This window comes from Apteryx rowi, unplaced genomic scaffold, assembly GCF_003343035.1.
Source record: "Apteryx rowi isolate R43461 unplaced genomic scaffold, aptRow1 scaffold_70, whole genome shotgun sequence".
In the NCBI taxonomy this organism is placed as follows: Eukaryota; Metazoa; Chordata; class Aves; order Apterygiformes; family Apterygidae; genus Apteryx; species Apteryx rowi.
This window is the reverse complement of record NW_020450983.1, coordinates 531,042-552,506: the sequence shown is the minus strand read 5'-3', so window position 1 is coordinate 552,506 and position 21,465 is coordinate 531,042. Positions and strand designations below refer to the sequence as shown.

At 40.0% G+C, this 21,465-nt stretch overlaps 1 protein-coding gene across 1 annotated transcript in view; it reads left to right on the top strand.

Annotated features, from left to right (window-relative positions):
• Positions 1-840: 840 nt before the first annotated feature.
• Positions 841-21,465, top strand: part of SPHKAP (SPHK1 interactor, AKAP domain containing) — a 60,456-nt gene continuing 39,831 nt past the window's right edge. The window contains exons 1-2 of the mRNA XM_026087042.1: positions 841-940; positions 8,121-8,231. Of these exons, the coding sequence (XP_025942827.1) occupies positions 857-940; positions 8,121-8,231 (195 nt within the window). The 5' untranslated portion in view covers positions 841-856. The remainder of the gene's footprint in view (positions 941-8,120; positions 8,232-21,465) is intronic.

Below are 21,465 nucleotides of genomic sequence, written 5' to 3'. Positions count from 1 at the left end.
ACAGGCCTTTAGCCCTGGGTGGCCTTTAATAGGTCTCACAACCTGTCTCGAGAGAAAAGCTTCACTAAGCTTGCTACAGTTCAATTATTATATAGAGGGAGATATTCCAAGATTGGCCTGAATTATTCCTGAAGTAATCTGTGGAGTAATACCAGCTGCACATGCAAATACCTTGGCTGGGGAAGCTTGTTTTTATGGTTTGGTCTTTCACATCTGTACAGTCCCCAAGTAAATATGGTTCTGCTGTGTATAACTGACTCACAAAACAGAGCACATGCATGACTTACCTTTGCTCTAAACCTACAATATATCAAGGTATTCTGCCTGAATTATGGAATCCAGCCACTGTTTTTTACATTTTAATGACTGCTCCTTAACTTCTCCTATCCAGGCAGATAATAATGGGGGTGAACTACAGCAAGCATTTCTTTATATGCTGTCTACCAAGCTGAATTAATGCAGCAAGTATTTCATTTGCTGCTTCAAGCTGCTTACTTACAAAAAGAAGCTAGTACTGCGCTTTACTGTATCATTCAAGGCAGGCAGACGTAATTATAGGCAGCTAAGTGCTATCCTTCAGTCTTCAAAAGGCATTGGACTGCTATTTCGTATTCACAGTATGACAGCTCAGGATAGTAGTCTTCCAAAAAGGGGAAATTAATGTAATAAAATAGAATAGTAATGTCAGCAAGCAGACTATAGAGAACTTCTTGTAATCTAGGTTAATTTACATCTCTTTACTGAACTGTATTTTTGGTATCATTTCAGTTATTTATGTAGCTGAGTCACTGGAAAGGTTTTTGGGGTTTCCTTTCTTTTCTTGTTCTTTTTCTTCAGCAACTTCGAATCTCCACTGATGTATGAAGTCCCAGAGCACCAAGGCAGCAGCATAGACAGTTCGGGAAGCAGCTTGGGAAGCTCTGTGACAGCATGTAAGAAGGTAACTTCTAAGTTTATTTTACTTTCAAAGGCAGACATATCCCACGTTATAGCTCTGCTTCTTAGCATTCACATTTATTGGGAATACAAAATTAAACTAATGCTTGAAAAAAAAAAAAGAAAAGGATTGATACAGAAGGATAAAGTCTGAGTGCTGTTACAGTATCTTGCAGCTTTGGCTACATGGACTATGCTTGTTTGGCACCAAAATATATATTATGCATGTGAGAGGTGAACTTTGCCTGAACGTTTCTATTTTTCTTTGTTAGCTAAAAATAGGAAATACAAGTAGTATATCGCATGAATACCTTCAGGACTGCGCTTTAATAGGTTGCAAGTTTCTGGGACCCAGCCTGAAAGTTCAGAACTTTGCTTCTCTCAGTTCAACATGATGTAGTGTCCTGCATGAAACAGAGCTTTTCTGCCTTCCCTAGTATCTGACCAGATGGGTTTCAGCAACCCAGGAGGTAATATAGCTTGACTGCTATTGTTTTCATTGCCTCAGTAGGTTTATATGTAGTTACTTAATTTAGAGGACATGGAAAAAAGAGAAAAGCAATGCCTCTGTATGTCATTAGGTGGAGCCAGGCATGACCGACGTTAGTTTATGCATATAGGTATTTCAGTACAACTGAGAATACACAGGTGAAAACCCTGGATGCTTCCATTCATTCCTGTTCCCCAGGGTCAGACTGTGGTGGTATGGTCTAAGGGAAGGGCACTGTCAAAGACCTATTGAGAATGGCTGGCCATCTTTCATCTCTCACTTTGCAATAACCCACAGAGCTCTAYTGTCTCCCATAGGCATAGTTCTAGAGCTGATAAGAAAGCATCTGTTTTGCCACAGAAATGTTATAAAGCTTCACAGTTCATTCAGTTTACTTACTATTTTTTTCTTTTCCTTCCACCAAAAATAATAATGCTTTCCATTTGTTTTTTTCAAACACACACACACGCACACATATATACACGCATACATATACAGAGAGAGAAAGCTAAAACATGCAGAGGATAAAGATTTAGTTTCCTTATCCTTCTGAAAACTACCTTGGGTGGAGGTGAGTATTGACTGTGTTCAGAAATTTCATTAATTGTAAAATCACTGAAATAAAAAAACTCAATAGACTTGTGTTTATGCTAGGATTGGGCATCTCCAGCTCACCCCAGCACAGCTGAAAAGCAAAGTGTCAGTAGTTCAGAAGAGTTTGTTTATTTTTAAGAGAATACCTTATTTTAAAAAAAGAAAAGCTACTAACTGTAATTGGTCTCTCCATTTTTATAGAAGTATGTAGAACAATGTCAAATAATTTGGGAGAATGCCTTAAGTTTTTGTTTAATCTCAGAGTTGGCCGTTTTATGTAAAACTGAAGGACAGTGGCACAGTGATGAGAAGTGCCATCACTGTGTTTATAAATGTTCCAGCTTGGTCACCTTCAGAAGCACTGATTGCTTTTAAAGGCTAGCCTTTACCACATATTTTAGAGCTGCTTCACCCGTYTGATCCCTTACATTTGAACTTTTCATTGTAACACAAGTCAATTTTATGATTCTAGGCATACGAAAAGAAGTGATTCATTTCTGCCAACACTTCTGACAAACAGCAGGATATTTTGGGCTTCTTTACAGCACTGTCACAGAATGTGTTAGCATTCTTTTTTGTGGAAAAGGATACAGAATTATCAAAATAGGCCATTACCTTCTCTTTTATCCTATGTTAGTTACAGTGATTTTTAAGGTAGATGTATAACTGGTTCTGGGGTGAAACACTGTGGATTCCTACTGCAAGGAAATGGTTTAAATAGTTCACTTGCAGGTTTGAATACTAGTATTTGGCATGAATGACTCCTGTCAAGAACCATATGAGACGTCATCTGTTGCTACACAGACCAATCTGAACAAATGCAGAAGATGTGCCCCTTGATATCTCATCTTATTCTGTATGTCCCACTTTCATATCTTTTTTGATGAGTAGTAATTAACCAAGGCAATTAAGATGATCAGCCATGAAGACGCAGATGTTTCATTTGTAAGGCAGAGCCTTTTTAATGTCATCTTGGTTATAGATATTTACTGTATTTTAATGTCTTATGATCTAAATCTGGGAGCAGGAAGCTGTTACACTAAACTTGTATGCCATATTTTCCTCTGGGAAAGAGTGACTTTTCCAGTCCACACTGTGCTAGAGGCTGATTTAGTTCATTGATTCACAACACACTGAGTAATGCTGATGGCTGAGTCTCTAGATGAGAGTGGAAAAGTTTTCCTTTTTTTTTTTCTTTTTTTTTCTTTTTTTTTAGAACCATGAATTACTGCTGATTTCACTTTTAGTATACAATGCAGACTCATCCTAAATTATTTTCTGAGTGTGATGATCCAACTCTGCACCAGATATACAGCAGTATAGCATGTGCAGCTGTTAAACATAAGTATGGTCAATGAATCAAGGTCTGCTTTAACTTGTACCATTGTAAATCAGAAGAAACCTCACTGAATTCAGCAAAATTACTAAGGATGTATGTCAGAAGAGTTGGCCCAGAACTTGTCTCAATTAGGTAAGAATGAAGAAAACTACAAGATAGGAGGAGGAAATTTTGGCAAGCAGCGATACTCACCATAAAAGTGTAGGCTGTATACAAGAAGGATGCTGACTGACAGCTGAAGTAGCGCAAGTTTAGATTTCTTATCCTTTGATACAGATCAGCTCAGTATATTTTGTAGAGACATGCCTAATTGCGGAAGTGGCAATCAGAATGTACTGGTAGAGTTACATCTCTGAGGAATAACTGTGCTCACACTGCATTTGAGAAGTTAATTAGCCCTGTTAATTTAGGACAGCTCCTTCAGGATATTCCTTAAAAGTATGAATATCCTAGCAAGTTCAAATGCATACACACACCCACTTCATATGACACGTGCACCTAGTTAACAGGCAGAATTGTCTTACAATAGCGAGATCCTAGGAGTAGTCTTAGGTTCACTCTTCCTATGTGTGTGTGTCTTGGACCATGATATATTGCTGCCTGTTTTCAAAGAGGTATGTCTAAAAGTTCATATGGTTTCTATATGCAACTATTTGGACAACGGGAGCATGTAATCCTACTGCAGTTAGCATTGCCGAGTGGCCCAGATTATCCTTCCTCTATAGAAGAAGTTCTAGTGGGAAGGTTGTAAGGAATAACATACCTGTAATGCAGAAACTTGCATCTCATAAGGTAGAGTGTACACTCATCCAAAGTTTGCCCCCTCCATCCCTGTCACTGCTGCCCCAAATGTCACTTTCACTCTCCCAAGCACTGTTCAGATCCATGTAAAAGCAGAGCCATCTGCAAGGAGGCCTCTCCCACTTATTCCTGTGTATCTTCGTTTCCCAGAAAGCTGTCTTACCTGAGTAATTTCCAGAGGCTTCCCAGGGACTTTAGGCCTACGTGTATTCTTTAGATGCCTGACCTCCACCAGCTTCTGCTCACTCAACAGTATATCCTGTTTTACTTTTCTCACCTAACTCCTTCAAATCCAAATTACTTGGAATTTGAATCTCAGACCTCCTGTCTTGCACCCTTTTTCACATTTCTGACTACCTTCTCAAGTTCACTCACAGAAATGCTTGTGCACAAATGAGAACAGAATCTGGCCCAGGAAGAACATCATCCTGCCAATGTTCATCTCCTCAAGGCTGCTAAAAATCACATGCTCTTCAAAGCTTCCATGTAATAATTTCTACCCTCAATTTCAAAGTCTGTCATGAAAAGATGCATACATGAATTTACTGTAAGACATAGCAATCTATAAACCATCCTGGAGTGACTTGAAACTTGACAACTATGGCCTGACTGAAGCATTTGTTATTTCTTCTCTTGCTGCATTACCAGTATTTGCTTCCAGACAAAAACATCCCCTGAAAGGGAGATAGAGGTGCCAAGGGTCATCTAACATCCCACAGGAGGAAAACTGTGTGAAGTTTGGACTATCCAGCTCATTTCACGAGTTAGCTGCAGTAATCATCTGCTATGGCCCAGCTGTTCTGATGAGAAGTTAGGTGTGCACACCAAGTCATTATGAGACAAAGAAGAGTATCCAGGGTTTCTGAAATTTGTTTCCGCACAATAATTTGTCTGGTCTAATTTCTCAGAAACTGGCTGAGATTTGGGGAAGAAAGATCTAAAATGATTAAAGCTGAASACAAATTTGCTATGATTTTTAAGGAAATTTAATGAGTCCACTTGTTACAACCAGAGCTATTTCAGCTAAAAGGACTGTTTCCTGTGTATGCAAAATTATGTCAAACAGATGATTATAACTTCAGCCCCTGAGGGTAAGAAGATCTAGTGTCAGATGAAATCTGAAATCATATATATATATATAGTGTGTGTGTGTGTGTGCATGTATCTTTAATTCTATGTCTTCGTAAAAGCCTCAGAAGACAGCATTTTTTGGAACCCCAGGTATATAAAGAGGAGGAAAAAAAATGTTTGACTCTATGTTTTACCCATCAGTTTATAATGGTTCCATTTTTCCACATTTGAAAACATTTATTAAAAAAATGAGTAACGGTTTATAATGCTAACAGGAAATTGTTTCTATGGGATATGGAATATATTATTTTCCCCATCTAGTCTCAGAGTTTGTTGTGGTGGCAGAAATCTATTCTCATTGAGACAGGAGGTTATAAAATTTATTGAATGCAGAGTCATTGAACTGGTAAACAAGATTAGCTAGCAGTCCCCAAGAAGAGGCTGCTGTAGATGTGAAGCATTCACAAGCTTTTGCCAGTCTCAGAACAAAGTCTTTGGGCACAGTGTTTTTTTATGAGTATTTTGTGAGCCCTAAATACATTTGTATTCTGAAGCTCTTTGGTAGAAATACCATACCACGCCTAGAGTACAAAGGGTCTTTGCATATAAACCTCTTTTCTTCTGCATGATAAAGAAAAAACAACCACCACAAAGGTGTGAAGCCCCTCTCTTGCAGACAGCACAGAAGGAATGCCAGATTTATGAGATGTGGTGTTCCCCATTACTTCCTCCATCCTCTGCTGCTGACTTTTATTCAGAAATCAATGGAGAATAATACAGGGAAGACAGTATTAGCTATCTATCTGGCTTTCTGCCAGAGAGGTAAAATTAGAGTGGGTGTTAGTCTGTGGGTAGTAATAAGCTTACTTCTGGACTGTCCCTGAGTATTAGAAAATTATGTCAGCTGGCTAGATCAGCTTTCCACACTCAGCCATCTTCCCTGAGAAATGAGGAGTCCTCACAAGTTCATCCATTGCTTAGGAAGAGAAGTGGGAAGTAGGCATACAGGTCAAATGTTCCTGAATATTTCTAAAGTAAGACAAAGGTCTGTCAATGCAAAATATGCAGTAAGATAAAGCAAAATACAGTGGTTAGATTTTTCCAGATATGGCAACAAATTTATATTTTAAAATATAATTATTAAAATTAAAGGCTAAATAGATAGAGCACAGCCTGTTTCTGTGTAATGCAGGAATTGCCAGAAGTACAAATAAAATATACCTCCCTTATCACAAATATTCTTGTTAACATTGCTGCTGGGGAAGTTGATTAGCCATATAAAATGTTCTACAGCTACCATCATTGCTGTTGCTATTCTTTCCCTGCAGTTATCTATACTAAGGGTCCTTTTTCATGGAAGGATTTGGCAGAATGGGAAAAAGTATCTCCAACTGGTGGTCCACAGATCAATTTAGCAGACTATCACGGTAACTGAAATACGTGTCTTAAACTGAATGATGCGAGTACCTAACTGAGCAAACTAGGCTGACAGGCATTTTGTACAGAGAGCTCAGTTCCTGCAGGAGGTCAGCGCCCCTCTCCGTTTGCTGGGCAGTGAGCTCCCTCACCTTATGCATGTGCATACCTCCTCCTCCTCCCATTCCTCCCCAACCTCAATTATTTATCCTTGGTATCATATTAAACACAGAATGAATCCTCAGCTAAAATAAACAACCTTTTCAATGTTAACACAGTCTGATAGTGTAGAAATTAAACCCAAGGTACCACCACACCTCCCACTTCCACTTTCTTCCCTAAATAAAATTAGGGTCAATTGGTCCAGTCTTTACCGTTTCAGTGAAAGGGCAAACTGACTGCTCATGCTGCCAGCTGTCCCCCCCACTTGCTATGGATCTTTCTGCTGTGGCCCTGTAATAGGCAGTACAAGTCTGCCTGTTTACATATAATGGCTCTTTCTGCCCCCACAAACTGTGTGATTAGAGGAGCACCCTTACTCTGGCTCCATAGTCACAGCGGTGCAGCTCCTGGTCATAGCTTGGCGCAGCCGGTCCAGGTGCACGAGTTGCTTTCAGACTTGAAGGCTTTTCAGAGAAATCTCATGCCGTGCTCAAAAAGACAATCCTTTCAGAAAGTAACTTGCTGCAGGTATGTTTTAATAACATATTGGAGGTCTGTTTATTAAAAGGGAGGGACAGCAGATAAGGAATTCGGTGCAATCTAGAGCACTGGACTTGCAGAACTGGCTTTGTCTCTTTCTGGTCTGCAGATACCAGTAGCCCCACTTCGTTTTTGTTTGGGCAAAGCTTGTCCTTATGCGGTAGGATTGAGTCAACAGCACTGAGAGATAAAATTCAAAGTTTTAGTCTCGGTACTGACTGAGCTCAGTACTCATTATAGCAGGTCTTTAATTACCTTCAACTTCTCAGAAAGCAGAAAAGTATCTTTAAGAAGAAAGAGTCTGTAGCCTAGGCAGCCCCGGAAATGAGGCTGCTAGCAGAATGAATAGAGCTGATCTGTTGTGGAAAGAGATAAAGTAAATCACAAAGGCTGCAAGTTTGTACACTGGGGTATAATTAAATAATTAGTTTTGCCAACATCTGCATTTATCACTTTAACACAGAAAAAAATTCCTGGCAATATTTTCCGATACAAATGTTTTGGTAGGCATCTTCCTTCAAATATCTTGAAGGACTTTCAGTTCAAGGACTTTCAGTTCATTGACTAATACTTTAAGGGTTATATAAATCACTTGAATCCCAGTTGCATTAACTGGATAGGTCCAAAAGGAACAGGGGTCCTAATCTTGTCCCAAACAAAATTTGTAGGCAAGATTCCCTTTGAGCTCCATGGTAGAGTTCAGGCCCCCAGAGCACATTAGGACTAAGTAAATTTTTAAATTATTTTAACTATTTTTAACTATTTTAACAGATTCTCTGCAGTAACAGTCTGCTAGAGTCAACAGACTACTGGCTGCAGAATCAGAGGACACCATGCCAAATTGGCTTTCTGGAAGACAAGTCAGAAAGCAACTGTGCCTCAGTAAGTACTCACTATAATCTCCTCTGGGGAAAAGTCCATTGCGAGCTATTTGGGTAGGTGTGGGGGCAATCACAGTACATGTTAAATTAAAAAAAAGTCAGTGACTATCTGGCACTGAAATTATACTAGTCTATCTATAGTTTTCGTAATTTCCAGCTTTATGTTAAAAGCAAGCACCCAAAGCAAAAATGCATACAGTTTTCTATACAGAGTACATTAATAAAGATTACTTCAGATGTTTCCCCACATTTAGCCTTCAGACTTTGGCCCTCCATATTTTATTATGCTGATAGTCTGCAACTGACAAGAGAGAAAAATAGGCCAAAGAGAAAATTATTCTAAACCATAACTGGTTAAGTGGCAGGTTGGAAAGAGCAGATGTTTAAAAGGCTGCTAAATGTTCTTGAAGGCATAGAGATACGATTAAAGAGAAAACTCTTTCCATATTAGATGAGGAGAAGCTGCTGAAGAACTCAAACAGAATTATTTTATATTTGAAATGAAATTTAAATCTCAGTATTGTGGGTTATAATGCAGTTAAATTAATAGCTTTTGGTTAAGAGTGTGTATGAATAAATAGGAGTTGTTATATTGCTTTACACACTAGCTAGAGGAAGTTGGATGGCAGTACTTTGCTACGATTGTAATAGTTTTTTTATCTGAGGATGGGCTCAGGAGAGCAGATCCTTACTAGGAATCCCATTTGATTGTTACCCCCTGACCCCAGTGAGCCAACAAGGATTTGAGAAAAGAGCAGTTTTATCTCAGGCTAAAGGTTTCCAGTGCCACTCAGGCCCCACATAGCCTAAAGACCAGCTGAGGGCTCTCACAGAGTCTGTCCCTCAAGGACATTTCAGCTGTAGCTTGTGAACTCAGATGCCTGCTGTCAAGGAACTGAATTGACAGCGGCAATGAGCGGAGGCTTGTGTCTTGCCTGGGGGGTGAGGCAGGGTGCCGAGAACAGCACCAGTGATACCCCGTGTAATCCCAACTCTCACCACTCTGCTAGCACAGGCAGAGCGGGGAGCAGAGAAGTCGTGTCTTCCACCAGGCCTGGGGAAGGAGCACACACACCAGCAGCAGGCTCAGCTAGCTCCCTTAGGCTCCTGTTACGCTTGCTCTTATTCACAGGGAAAAATCATCTCTCAAAGAACCAAGGACAGTCCAGAAAGGACAACACAGGAAATGTGATTTAGAGCATGTCAAAGCTAGGAACCAGGTCAAAGATGGGAGAGGCTCACTGTCAGTCTGTCCGTTGGGCTCTCAGTCTCCACAGGATAGAAGCAACAAAGTACACAACCAAAGTGCACTAGTAAGCAACTGCACAAGGTGTAAGGTGAGACCCTAAATATCTCATCTGTGTCTCTATTTTGGATGATGCTGGGTGGAACAAGGAAGGAGATATTAAGGGGCAATATTTAGTGGTGCTATTTCCAAGACTCCCAAAACTAGACATAAAGAGGAATTTCCTGGTCTTCAAGGATTCTACATGTATTCTCCCAAGCGAAAAGGTGACAGTATTTGGAAGAATACAGCATTCTTCAATTACACCTGAAATGCTATCACCTGAACAGTATATTGAATAGGTTCTTAACCAGAACAGGGTAATCTAGTGGTATCTGTGTTGTTCGATATAGGGAAGAATTCCTTTTAATACAAAAGACATTTACAACAGTCACTTGGGTTTAGTATTTCACATCCTAAAAAAGGCTTATTTTCTCAGAGCAAATGAACAGTATTAATAATAATATAGAAATTAATAAGGTACTTGCTTTTTTTTATATTTGGAGCTTTGACTTTATTCTTCATGTTTCTTCAAACATAATGGGAAAAGTTCAATATTTGTCTCTAATAAGACAGAGCTGCCCAGAAAAGACTATACTCAAATTTGATTTAAAAATAGCCAGGACCACTGCTTGATACACACCAGCCACCATAATACTGCTCCTAAAACATTTTTTTCATCTGAAAATGCAAATCAGGTTTTATCTAGCCCTGGTCAGTCACCCTGTAGGGAAAATAAGCATTACTCCTACCATTTTACAGATGTGGGAGGAGAGGCAGAAGTACCGAAAAGACTTTTCATCTGAGTTTCCAAAGGAGTTTCTGAGATGTGGGGTTGCAGCCAATGACCCGAATCTCACTTGTGCCGAATGCCCACAACTTTCCATGGCAAAGTCATGCAAGGTGATAGTTGTCTTTTAGTTCCCATTTGTCGAAGAAAAGATAAACGAGACAAAGCTCTTTCCTAAGAAGACAGCTCTTGCTACTGCAACAAGATGGTTGTAGTGTACATGTGGATGTAGTTCTGCTTTTAGGCAGAGGGGTGGGCAAAGGCACCCCAACAGGCTTCCAAGACATGGAACTGCCCCGCAGTTCCTAATGTCCATCCTAAAGTACAAAATCCTGACAGGCCCCTTCCTTATATTGGAGAAATATTAAGATATGGTTTGAAACAAGATCTGCCAAGTCATCTTCTATTGCTTTCTCACTCCCTGCATAGTGTACATACAGGACAATCAGCTTTCCTTGTGCTGCTTTCTGAATATAGTGCAAACTCAACACACACACACACACAAACTTTTTGCAATCTGCAAAGCAAAATTTTAGTACCTAGTTGACTCTGCAATTTACAGTTATAATCACTATAGAAGAAAAGAAATTGTGTTGAAACAATTTTGTATTCATGAGATAGGTGAAATGTACAATAATATATCCAATGAAATTAAAATATCATACAGAGAGGCCATTAATTTAGAAGCTAAGAGGTTAAATTATATTTTGAAACATCACTCTTCACACCAAGAGAGAAGATACTCGGTGGCCTGAAAGCTTAGTTCTTGGTCTGTTCCTGGAAGTTATTCTTTTGGGATAACAGTTATGAGTAAAACTGAAGTTTTGTTCATATTCTGGATTGATTTAATCTTAGTGAAATTAAAGGACAGGATTTTAATTTGTGTGCCTGAAAAGTTACATGACTAATGTAGGAACCTAGATACAAGCAGTACACTGAAAAACTTCGACATTAATCATCGGGCTTGACATGTGGACGAGTGTAAGCACACTCAGGATTTTTCCAGAATTGCTCTACCTACCTCAGGTAGTTAAATGGTGCATTTGGCCATGCTGAGTACATGAGCAGACCAGGAAACAAGAAATTCTTACTGCTGTGCAAGGATTAAGCGTTAGTTCAGTAGTCATACTGAGACACTTCAAAGCATTTCATTCTGTGTCCTTACCAATAACTGACACTAAATTATTAGAGGCTCCAGGAATAAGGAGGGAGAAAGACATGAACATGGAATAGTTTCCCCAGCTTCTCAGTTAGCTGCCAAACCACACTGCCTGTAGCAGAAAATAGTCTACCCTCTTTATCATGGGGAATATTGTGTAAGTTACTCTTAACCAATTGTGCCAGAGATGTTTTAATCCAACCACCTCTGAAAGTTGCCACTAGGTTTGAAGAAGTAAAAAGAATAAAAAATCCTCAAAGGTACTGTATCATTAATGGCTGCCTTTTCCAAAGGCGTCTGGTAATACATTTAGTTATAAAGTGTTCAGTTTTCGTTTGGAAAAGTTCATGTGTAGTTATAAGGGGTCTAGTCTTACTGTAACTATAAATGCAACAGGACCATATGAACATAGCTTTCATAAATGTTATATTCATTATATCCAATTACAGATTAGCACATTTAGTACAAATAAAATTAGACTCATGGCTGTCCTGCATATGCTCACAAGTATACTAACATTAATTTATTAAAACACTAAACATTTAACTAAATTATAACAGATTGCTTTTCCAAAGGGAGAATTTTTAAGCAGAAAAGGCATTTTCATATAGGTAATAGCCCACTAATCTCCAAACTGGCTAATGAAAAGATAGCCATTATGATATGAAAATAATTAATTGTGTCAGAGGAGCCATATTTCATATTTGCTTACACTGGAAATTTTCTCCTGGGCTCTGAAAATATGAGCGTGTTCACATGATATGTTCGCTACTCAGTATTTCAAATTCTGCTTCCCTGTCATGATAAAAGAATTGCTGGTGTGTCCATATTTAATCCAACATTAGCATGTTGCTACTAAACTTCCTTGCTGGTGATAGCTTGTTACAAGTGCTGATGGTCAGCAGCACTGGAATCATGGGCATAAGTAAAATGGGGGACCAAATTCCCTATACCTGCTTTTCATTTTCCAATTGGGGCTTTTATTTGAGCATCTGTATTACTTGTGCAACTAAAAGGCACTGTAGGCACTGAAATTACAATTCTGTCCTTTGTTTTCCTAGGACTTAGTCAATCAGAAATACAAGCAGAATTTCAATTCTGCTCATAATAGTTACCATAAAATCCCCAAACCCATCCCTAAGTAATGGGTGACTTCTGCAACAATACTCATTTCTGAAATAGCAGAAGTGCCTATCATATGGTACAAATATCCCTTTTGTGACACATTGCAAAGACCTGTTCCAGAGAATTGTATTTATAGTGCTACATGGAAATCAGGTCATTACTTATAAAGAGTTATATAGCTAGCAAACTGGGGGGTCCACAGCTTCCCTGAAAAARCCCTTAGGGATTGCACATGCTGTAAGTGTGGGTGCTAGTTTATTCCACCTGCTGTGTCCCCATCTCTGGATGAGCAGAAGTTAACAGTTTCCCGGGGATTTAAAAGGCTGTCCCTAACAGAGGAGCTGAACTATCCGAGGAACTTGCCTTTAACATAGCCTGGCTGCTGCTGTGGGGAAGCAGCGGGGCAGGCAGCCGCTTCGGGAAGGGGAGCTGGGTGCCGAGGGCACAGCAGGGCAGTGGCCTCCCCGCCAGCAGCCCCGTCCCGCAGCCCCGAGCAGGGCAGTAACTGYGTCCTGGTGAGTCCCTGGTGCCGCAAAGGCACAAAAGGCAGCGCTGGGGCCTTGGCCTGAGCCTAAATGCAGCTCCTGCACCAGCAGGGCTTTGGTGCAGGAAGGGAGTGGAAGTGGGGCTGGGCAGGGCAATCGGAGCCTCTTGCTGCCCCTCAGGGCCCCCATAGCTCTGTATTTACCTTACCTAAGCCAGAGGCAGAAGCCGAGCTGGTCCAGGGTTACGCTGCTAGTATGCTTTCTGGTATTACTGCGCTGGCAGAGCTGCTTATCTAGTGCAGTGCTCAAGGCAGAATTTGACCCTAGCCATATAATGATCATAATGTGAAAGGTCCTTCAAAGCCCAGTAGACATCAAATTTCTTTCAAGAAGGAAATGGCTGTTAGTGTATTAGATTTGCTTTAAAAGCTTTGTCATTTGCTTCTACCAATAAAAAACCTTTATCTCTCTCCTAATCCATCTCAAAACTCTTGGTCTATTATTCATACACACAGTCTTTTCACTTAGATCTTTTGTTGCCCCTCTGTTTACTGTTCTTCCCTTCTTATCCAACTTAAGAGACCTAGTATTCCTTTATGGACCGATTATGTTACATAATTCTGGTGACATTAACCTTATTGTTTTGCTTCAGGTATTTGTGAGCAAATAAGGTTTTGGGTGTAGATAGCCAGAATCTCTCCAATGGCTATGGTCATCAAGGATCGACAGTAGAAATCATAAGGAGAAAGAATAGCTAGGTGCAGTGCCTCTTCTCCATTGGAGAGTTCTGATATGTTGGTGAGTTGTCTATCAAAAGAAGTGTTGTATGTATTACGAGTGAGCATGATGTGAACAGGGTTTGAAAGATTGTCTTGTTCTAACTTTCCTTTTCTGCTTTCTGTGGATGAGTAAGGAGTAATTTTTTATCCGAGTTCTTTGTGTTTCCATTTACAAAATCAGAYGAGGTACACTGGGATTTAGTCCAGGTGGACAGGGCTAACTGTGTTATGTAATTAGGGGTTTCTAGAAGACTTTCAGCAGAGTTAGCTAATCAGGAAGGAACAACTGAAGGAGGGTTCTCAGAGCTTGAAGTGAAGGCACAGTGGGAAAGAGTGAAGGTAAATCCTAGGCTGCAGTGCTGTTTGTTTCCATTTCTGTATTGGAATAACGCATTTTACCAGCTCTCTTCAAAATGTCCCTGCCTTGAAGTGTACTACCTTTTGTATTTAAGATGAACCTATCAGATTTTGCCATGCCATCTGCTGAAAAAGGTTAAACTCCCTCAAAGAGCTTCTTCTTCTAGACTGATGTTATGAACGTACATAGTGGAATGCTCTAGCAGTTCATCTAACTTTTTTCCTCTTCAGAGAATATTTGAATAATTGCTAAACATCAAATTAAACCTAGTTTAATTAACGGTGATATTGTTTTGCAGCAATTTACTGCTGCAGATTAGGATATATAATTTTGTGCTAATGTCATAATTAGATGATATAAATTTTAAAGGTAGTTTAATTATGGAAGCTTTGTTTTGTTTGTTTACACTGAATGAGAATTTAATCAAAATCCACATAATAGAATAAAATATATGGATTCACGAGAAATAATCATTCATAAGCTGCACAAAATGACTTACAAATGTGATGAAAATATCTGTAATGTGACATTCTTATTACCCCACAGAGAGACCTGTGAACAGATATCATTTCACGCATACATATCTTTGCTCACTCCMCTGTTGCCAGCTGTCTCTTTCACTGGGCCTATATCAAATGTTTCCAGCTTTGAACCTGCTTTTAAACAAACCTTGTTTAGAAAGAAAAACCTGATAGTTGCACTGTCCCTAGTTTCCCTCCAAAGACATAGGCTATTTAATCACCAATGCTGAACACGTATGGTTAAGTGGAGAAATTAAAATTCTTCCTTTCTCAGATGACCTACAGTTTCTTCTTCTAGTATGAGACTCTCCTAAAGCACAAAGTCTTATTACTGCCCACAGAGAAGTCATTTATGAGTCTTAATAGATCCTCAGACTTGACATTTTCCTTTTCCATCAATGCCTGTGCAATAAGCATCATCATGATTAAGGTGGTATTGCCAGGCTGCTATAGATAAATCTCAATTTATCTTTTAGGAATTTTTAAGGAAAAAGGCAATCTGGAAAGCAAGTAGGATGCAAAACAGGTGGGTGCATTATAATCCTGTAAGACATTTGGCATTCATTTACTTAGAGATGCAGTGAGACTTCCAGAAATTCTCTGGATTTTCATGCCCCAGACCAGCGATCAGTAACAGATAGAAAAGCCATTGGAAGTGATATTTGCACTGAAAAGGGATCTTCTCTCAAAATGAACCCAGACTCCCATGAAATGCAGCATCATGCCCTTTACCTCTCCATATGCCCAGCATGGAGGCTGGGAAGCAGGCCTTCCACTACATGGCAGCCTACCAAAAATTGCACCTGAAAACCACTGTTCTAAGAAAATATGCTCTTCCCTTCCCAAGCAGTATTCTTCCTTGTGAGGGGTAATAGGATTTCCAGACTGGACCAGAAAAGCTTTCTTCTATGTAAATGATGCAAAATTTTATGTCAAGTATCCTGGGGAACTAGAAACAGAAACTTTACACCATTAAGTGGCAGAGATCGATATGGAAGGTGGAAATTCACAGCTTTTCAATTAAAAAAAAAAAAAAATACAGTACTAATTTCTTTGGCATAACAAGATACCAGCTTTTAAAGAGTCAGGATGTGTCAAGGGCTGTAAAGCTCATAATTTTAAATGTTTTTTATGGCTTATAGCTGAAAAAAATCTGGCTTTGCAGGCAGATGGGTGAGAAAACAGTTTCAAAAAAAGGTTTAAAGATTTAAAACATTCTTGAAATAATCCTGCAATTCCTTCAAGTCTTCTCCACTTGTGAGTACTCCTACTCTGTAACAACACTCCTAAGTGTTCACACCATAAAACTCCATAAAAGTATATTTATAATGTAGGATATATGCATAGACACACACAGTCATATATTAGTTTGATCAGCCCAAGTGAGCAGCAAGAATACATGGCCAGACTGGAGGAAGGGGGAGAGGATAGCAGCCCAAAGTTAGGTTGGACTCAGTGTTATTAAAATACTCTCTGAGGCTCCTTTAATCATTGGCTCCTAGTGTCCCACCCCCTGCCATTTGCATTGGTCTGAGGTCTTATGAGTGCTGGTTTTAGCACATAGGAGAGGGGAAGAAGACGTGAATAGGGAAGCAGGGACGGTGAGGGGACAGTAGCTAGCAAACACGGGTGCTTATGCTGCTATGGAAGAACCCTAATCCATCAACAAGAACAGGAAGAGCAAGAATTGTGGCATGGGGTTGTTAGATGGTTAATCAAGTATGGGAGAACATACCCAGCCTGGGAGACAGACATGAGCATCTCAAGAAAAGGAAGTAACGCTTATTAGCGTCAAAGGGTGGCACAACTATTGCCGTGGTGAGAAAGCAAACAGATTGCTGAGAAAGCAAACAGGCGCTGTAATTATGGATCATGTGCTCATTGATCTCTCTGTTACTGAGATATTGAGGAATGTCATTATGCCATCACAGCAGCTGGGTTTTCAGAACTGACTCCTTACCTTGATACTGCCTGGCTTGGCTATCCTAAGCAGATACCTGTGCAGTGCCCATTTTATGGCAGTTTAGCCATCCAGCTTTTAAACAAATTCCAGAGGGAGGTTAAAGATGCCATTAAACAGTAGTTTAAGCTGGTTGAATCAGGGCTTCTGTGGTCTCACATCCTCCCCCAGCCGCTATTTCGTCTTTTATGCTGCCCTGGCACTTGTACAAATGTGCAGTAAGTCAAGTCAGAGAGAAAAACTACCCGAAAAGTAACTACAAAACTAAGAGATTAGTTTTTCTGGCCAATTCGTCCTTAAATCATATTGACGCCCTTGAGTACTCATTCAAGGGATGGAAGAGACACATCCAGGAAACAGCTCTCACAAATTAATTCAAACTGAAGGATAACATATGCAGAAAGGGAGATTCCTTGACAAGATGTATTTGAGGAAAAAAAGAGCGCTTTCCAGTTGAATCAAAGTAGATTAAGAGTGGTTTTCATCCATTTCTTCACCCAAGTCTTTTGGTAAAGATTTGACACTACATATCTTTGGATGTTTACATACAAATATACATATTTATATTTTACATCAGCTTCTTTGAATTTAGAGTGACTTCCAGGTAACTAGCTAATAACAGTGCAGTCACTAGGTCAGGGAATGAAAATCTATGCACTGGGACACTTTGTCCTCTTAATCAGTGCCCATATCTCCAGCGTGTTCTCCAGAGTCCTCAAAGAATAGCCCTCATTGAAGGGTAAAGATCTTACAGGAGTTCAGAAAGGAGGCTATTTCTTCCCAGGATTGGTGGTAGCCAGGAAGGCTCTCCATAAGCAAAGTACGGAAGTGCGCTGTTGAATTCCAAAGGAACTTTTTTGTTTGCTTGAGTTTGTTTTTTAATCAAAACCGTATGTATGATTTCAGGCATCATTCAAAAAAATCCCTAAATATACTTTTCTGAATAGCGATCATAGTTAAAACAACTATTTTGTTTTATTGTGTTTGGAGAAGATGAATATTTCCTAGTAAACATAGGAAAGGCCTATTTGTCTGCATGAAATAGGCAACCCTACATTCTAAAACATTTACCCTCCCTGCAGTCACACATTCAGCAGTTTGTCATATAGACAGAGCATTACGGAAGAATGTTTATTTTACCTTTCACTCAGTAGTTACTAAGGCATCTTCCAGAAGAGCATTGTCTCTTTCAGAAATCAAAATCCAGACGTTGCTTTCCAGATCTAAGCCATAATTACTAGAGGTATTTTTAGTTTTAAGTCCCATCTTCCTATTCAGCTTGACGATACCTTAATTATATCCTGACAAGGAGCAGGAATCAACAGCTGCAGGCTAAATTGTGGCAGTGAGTCTTAGCCCTTTCTCAGGCATGTGTGGGTGTTCATGCTGCCCTGATAAGGAATAATACCTTCCAGAGACCCCCCCTATGACTTGCACAGAAAATTAGGAAACTCTCCTCTTCGCCAGTTACTCTCTGTCTTATGGAGCCCAGTGCAAGCAGACTGAACACTAGTTCAGAAGAGTACTGGCCTCTGTGAAGAAAGGATTCCATGTGTAATTTGTAAAATATGTTTCTCTTTGCTCTTGAGCATATTTGACTCAGGAAAAGATATCTTCATATGCGAGCTAATGTTCAGGCAGAAACTAAATATGCCTTTAGAGGGTTGTACTTCTGCATTTTCAGTGTCACAGACATATTTTATATAGTAATCAAAAAATACCTTATGAATTCTGTGGGGAAAGAATAGTGACAGTGAGCTTTCCTTTCCTTTGCAACTTTAGATTGGGACACTCTTTAATCTTCTGTCTAGATCTTCCATCTGCTTTTCTGTCCCTCAATGATACTCTCATACAGCAGGTTTTTTGATATCTCTGTATAAGAGAATCAGATGCCCAGCCTCACGCTGACAATGCTATAAATAGCGTTGTCTAACACCCGGAGGATCAAGCGTGGTAATGCAGCTGTATCCCCTTCAGCATTTCACACTGTCATATTCACAGTGCCTCCATGATCTCCTTTCTCAAGGAATGGGATCCTTGTCCTGCCTCCAGAGCGCACATCTATAACTGCTTGCTGCTGTCATAACCACAGGCTCCCTGTAACATGATTTACAGTGTGAGGCATATAGAAATGTGTTAAACATTGTGTATACAGGGCACCGGAGAAAGCAGATGGTGCATGTGACATAAATATTTATTGGCTTATTTTCTTTAAGTCATAAGTGACAATTAATTACATCAAACCCAAAGGAATAAGCCTTAATGGAAAGAAAACATTCACAGCTGTTTCTGAAGCCGTGAATTATGAAGAGATGACTCTGGATGATTCATTAATGCAGTCCGGCCATTAAAATAGGAACAGTCTCTAATATATCAAGGCCCATAAATTCATCAAGGCATTTGAGATGCAGACCTTCTGAAGAGTAACTGGGACTAAATTTCAGGTATATTTCCTGCTAAAAATGCTGGAGGGAGAAAGGCCGCATTGGAAGCAGCATAATAACATCCTTCTGACAACATACAGTGTTCTCTAAAAAAAAGATTTGTGGTTGGGCTGGGGAGACATAGCAGCTAGGAGTCACATCAGGACCTTACTTATGTGACTAAGTTACTCACAGAAGGTAGTATATACTGGGTTGACTGCTTTTGGAAACAATCTACTACAGCTTGCAAAAAGAGCAGTTGTAAACCCCATGTGCRTGATAGGTAGCAATTGTGCAGCTCACAGGACAGATTCTCACATAAGCGAGCCTCCTGAACCCTGTGTGTCGAAACAGTAAGGTACAGGGGGGTTTAGAGCAAAAAAGAGGAGACATGCTCAGGCACTTCCATTTCCACAGTGCTATTTCCCAGCCCCATTTTCCTGCTTGCCCTACCGGGAGGGCAGAGGAAAATTTTTTAAGAGGCTAACCTTACTTACGAGTTGCCATGTTCTCAGAGACTTCTGCTACTTTGTTCCTGCCTTTGAGCTGTGGGCTGGCACTAAGCACTATTGATAAAGTATAGTATAGGCCCACTTAGCTGCTGCTGAGTTGCTTAAGTTGCTCAGCCTTCAGATCAATGTTGTCTTTCTGAAGACACTCACATYTGCATGTACTACGTGTTTCAGGTATAGGTGATCTGTCCCATATAGCTCTCCCATCAAACTGCACAGAAGTGTCAGTGGAGGGATGGTGTCACTAGGGACACTTAAAAGTTTTAATAGGCAAGAGGAGCAATAAACTCACAAATGTCTACAGGTCTGCTGTCTTGTTTCCTTAATGGAGAAACTATGACAGTTGAGCACAGTGCAAGGATGAGCTAAGCAAAGGATGCCAGAGACCTGTGAGCATTCATTCCAGCACCACTAACCTGGCGTGTCCTGAGGCAAAATTACTTAGTCCATGTTCTGCATCTGTACAAAAGCTACAGTAGCTCTGAAAGAAGCACAAATTGAACTAATCATATAATGCCTACRTGGTATTAAAGGGTGTAGAGTTCAACATATTGTTTCTACTTTAGCTGAAAAGTCATTACCCTGTCTTCCCTCAGCCACAATCTAAAAGTCCATCTCAAAGTCATGGCAAGTGTTTACTAAGAAAGTGTGGCAGAGAAATAAGATGGGTTGTTATTTTCATAGCACATATACACTAGCCAGAAAGACACCCTTGGATTTTACAGTCTGAAAGGAATAATGTGATTTTTGTGGCTGTCCTAATGAAAATAGAGGGGAGGAAGTGGAAAAAGACTTTCTCCACTCACAGCTGGAGAGGGAAATTGTCATCCTGTAATCATACAAAGGATTGCGGGGCAGAAGGAGGGCTCAGAATCAGCTACAGGTTGCTCAGACTGAGCCACACGTTGCTGTGTTCCCACGTACTCTGCATCCTGCTGAAGATAAGGGCAGACAAACTATTGGCAGAGTGCCATGGTCCTACTTATTTGATTAGGATGGACTTTTTCCTGGTTTGCAGTATCTAATCTCACTTTGATGAGGTCAGGAAAGCATCCTGGTATAGGTCAGGAGTCCCTGCCATGAAGCTTTCATGAAGCTTTTTAAGTTATTGAGACTACAATACAGAAGGTGCACCTGAGGTTCTTTGTACGCTGGGGCTGCCGCTTGCAGATTCTCCCACCTATGTAGTGCTGCTGCCTTGCATTTCCGTTTGTGTACATCCTTTTGCAAGCAGCTGCGTGGCCCTTCTAGTACTTCCAAGCTAATGTTTTTACTTCTACATTTTACAGCTGGTTTCTCTGCCAGAATCTTTTTGGCAAGCATGGAAATTAATGCGAGACAGGCATTGCATCCAAATTTTAATGGATAATTAGTTCTGTCTTCCAGAGGAAGCTTTTTTTATTCYGAGTCATTTACTATCAAGCTATTCCAAACACCTCATAAGACATATTCAATTTAAGATCCTCTTTAACCATTTAAATGTTAAGGACCAAATTCTACCAAATGCGGAGGAGAGAGCCAGATCCCCTTATGCCATTCCCAGTCTCCCATCTCCCAAAGGGCTGGGCTATGCATGTTAGTTACAACCATTAATGACTCCAAATAGAAGTGATTATAGCCAGTGCCAGAGGAAAATAAGAGTCACCAAAATTTAGTCAGTGAGGGGGAAAAAACGTTCTGATCTAAAAGCAAAGAATTTATATGCAACAATCGGTAATTTTCAGTTTCCTTATTTCCTTTCTGCCAAGAATGTCATATCTGTATAAAAAGGAGAAGTCAGTCCTTCTAACACATCCTTCTTCTCCAGGAATTTATCTTTATGCTCAGGAAAGGGAGAC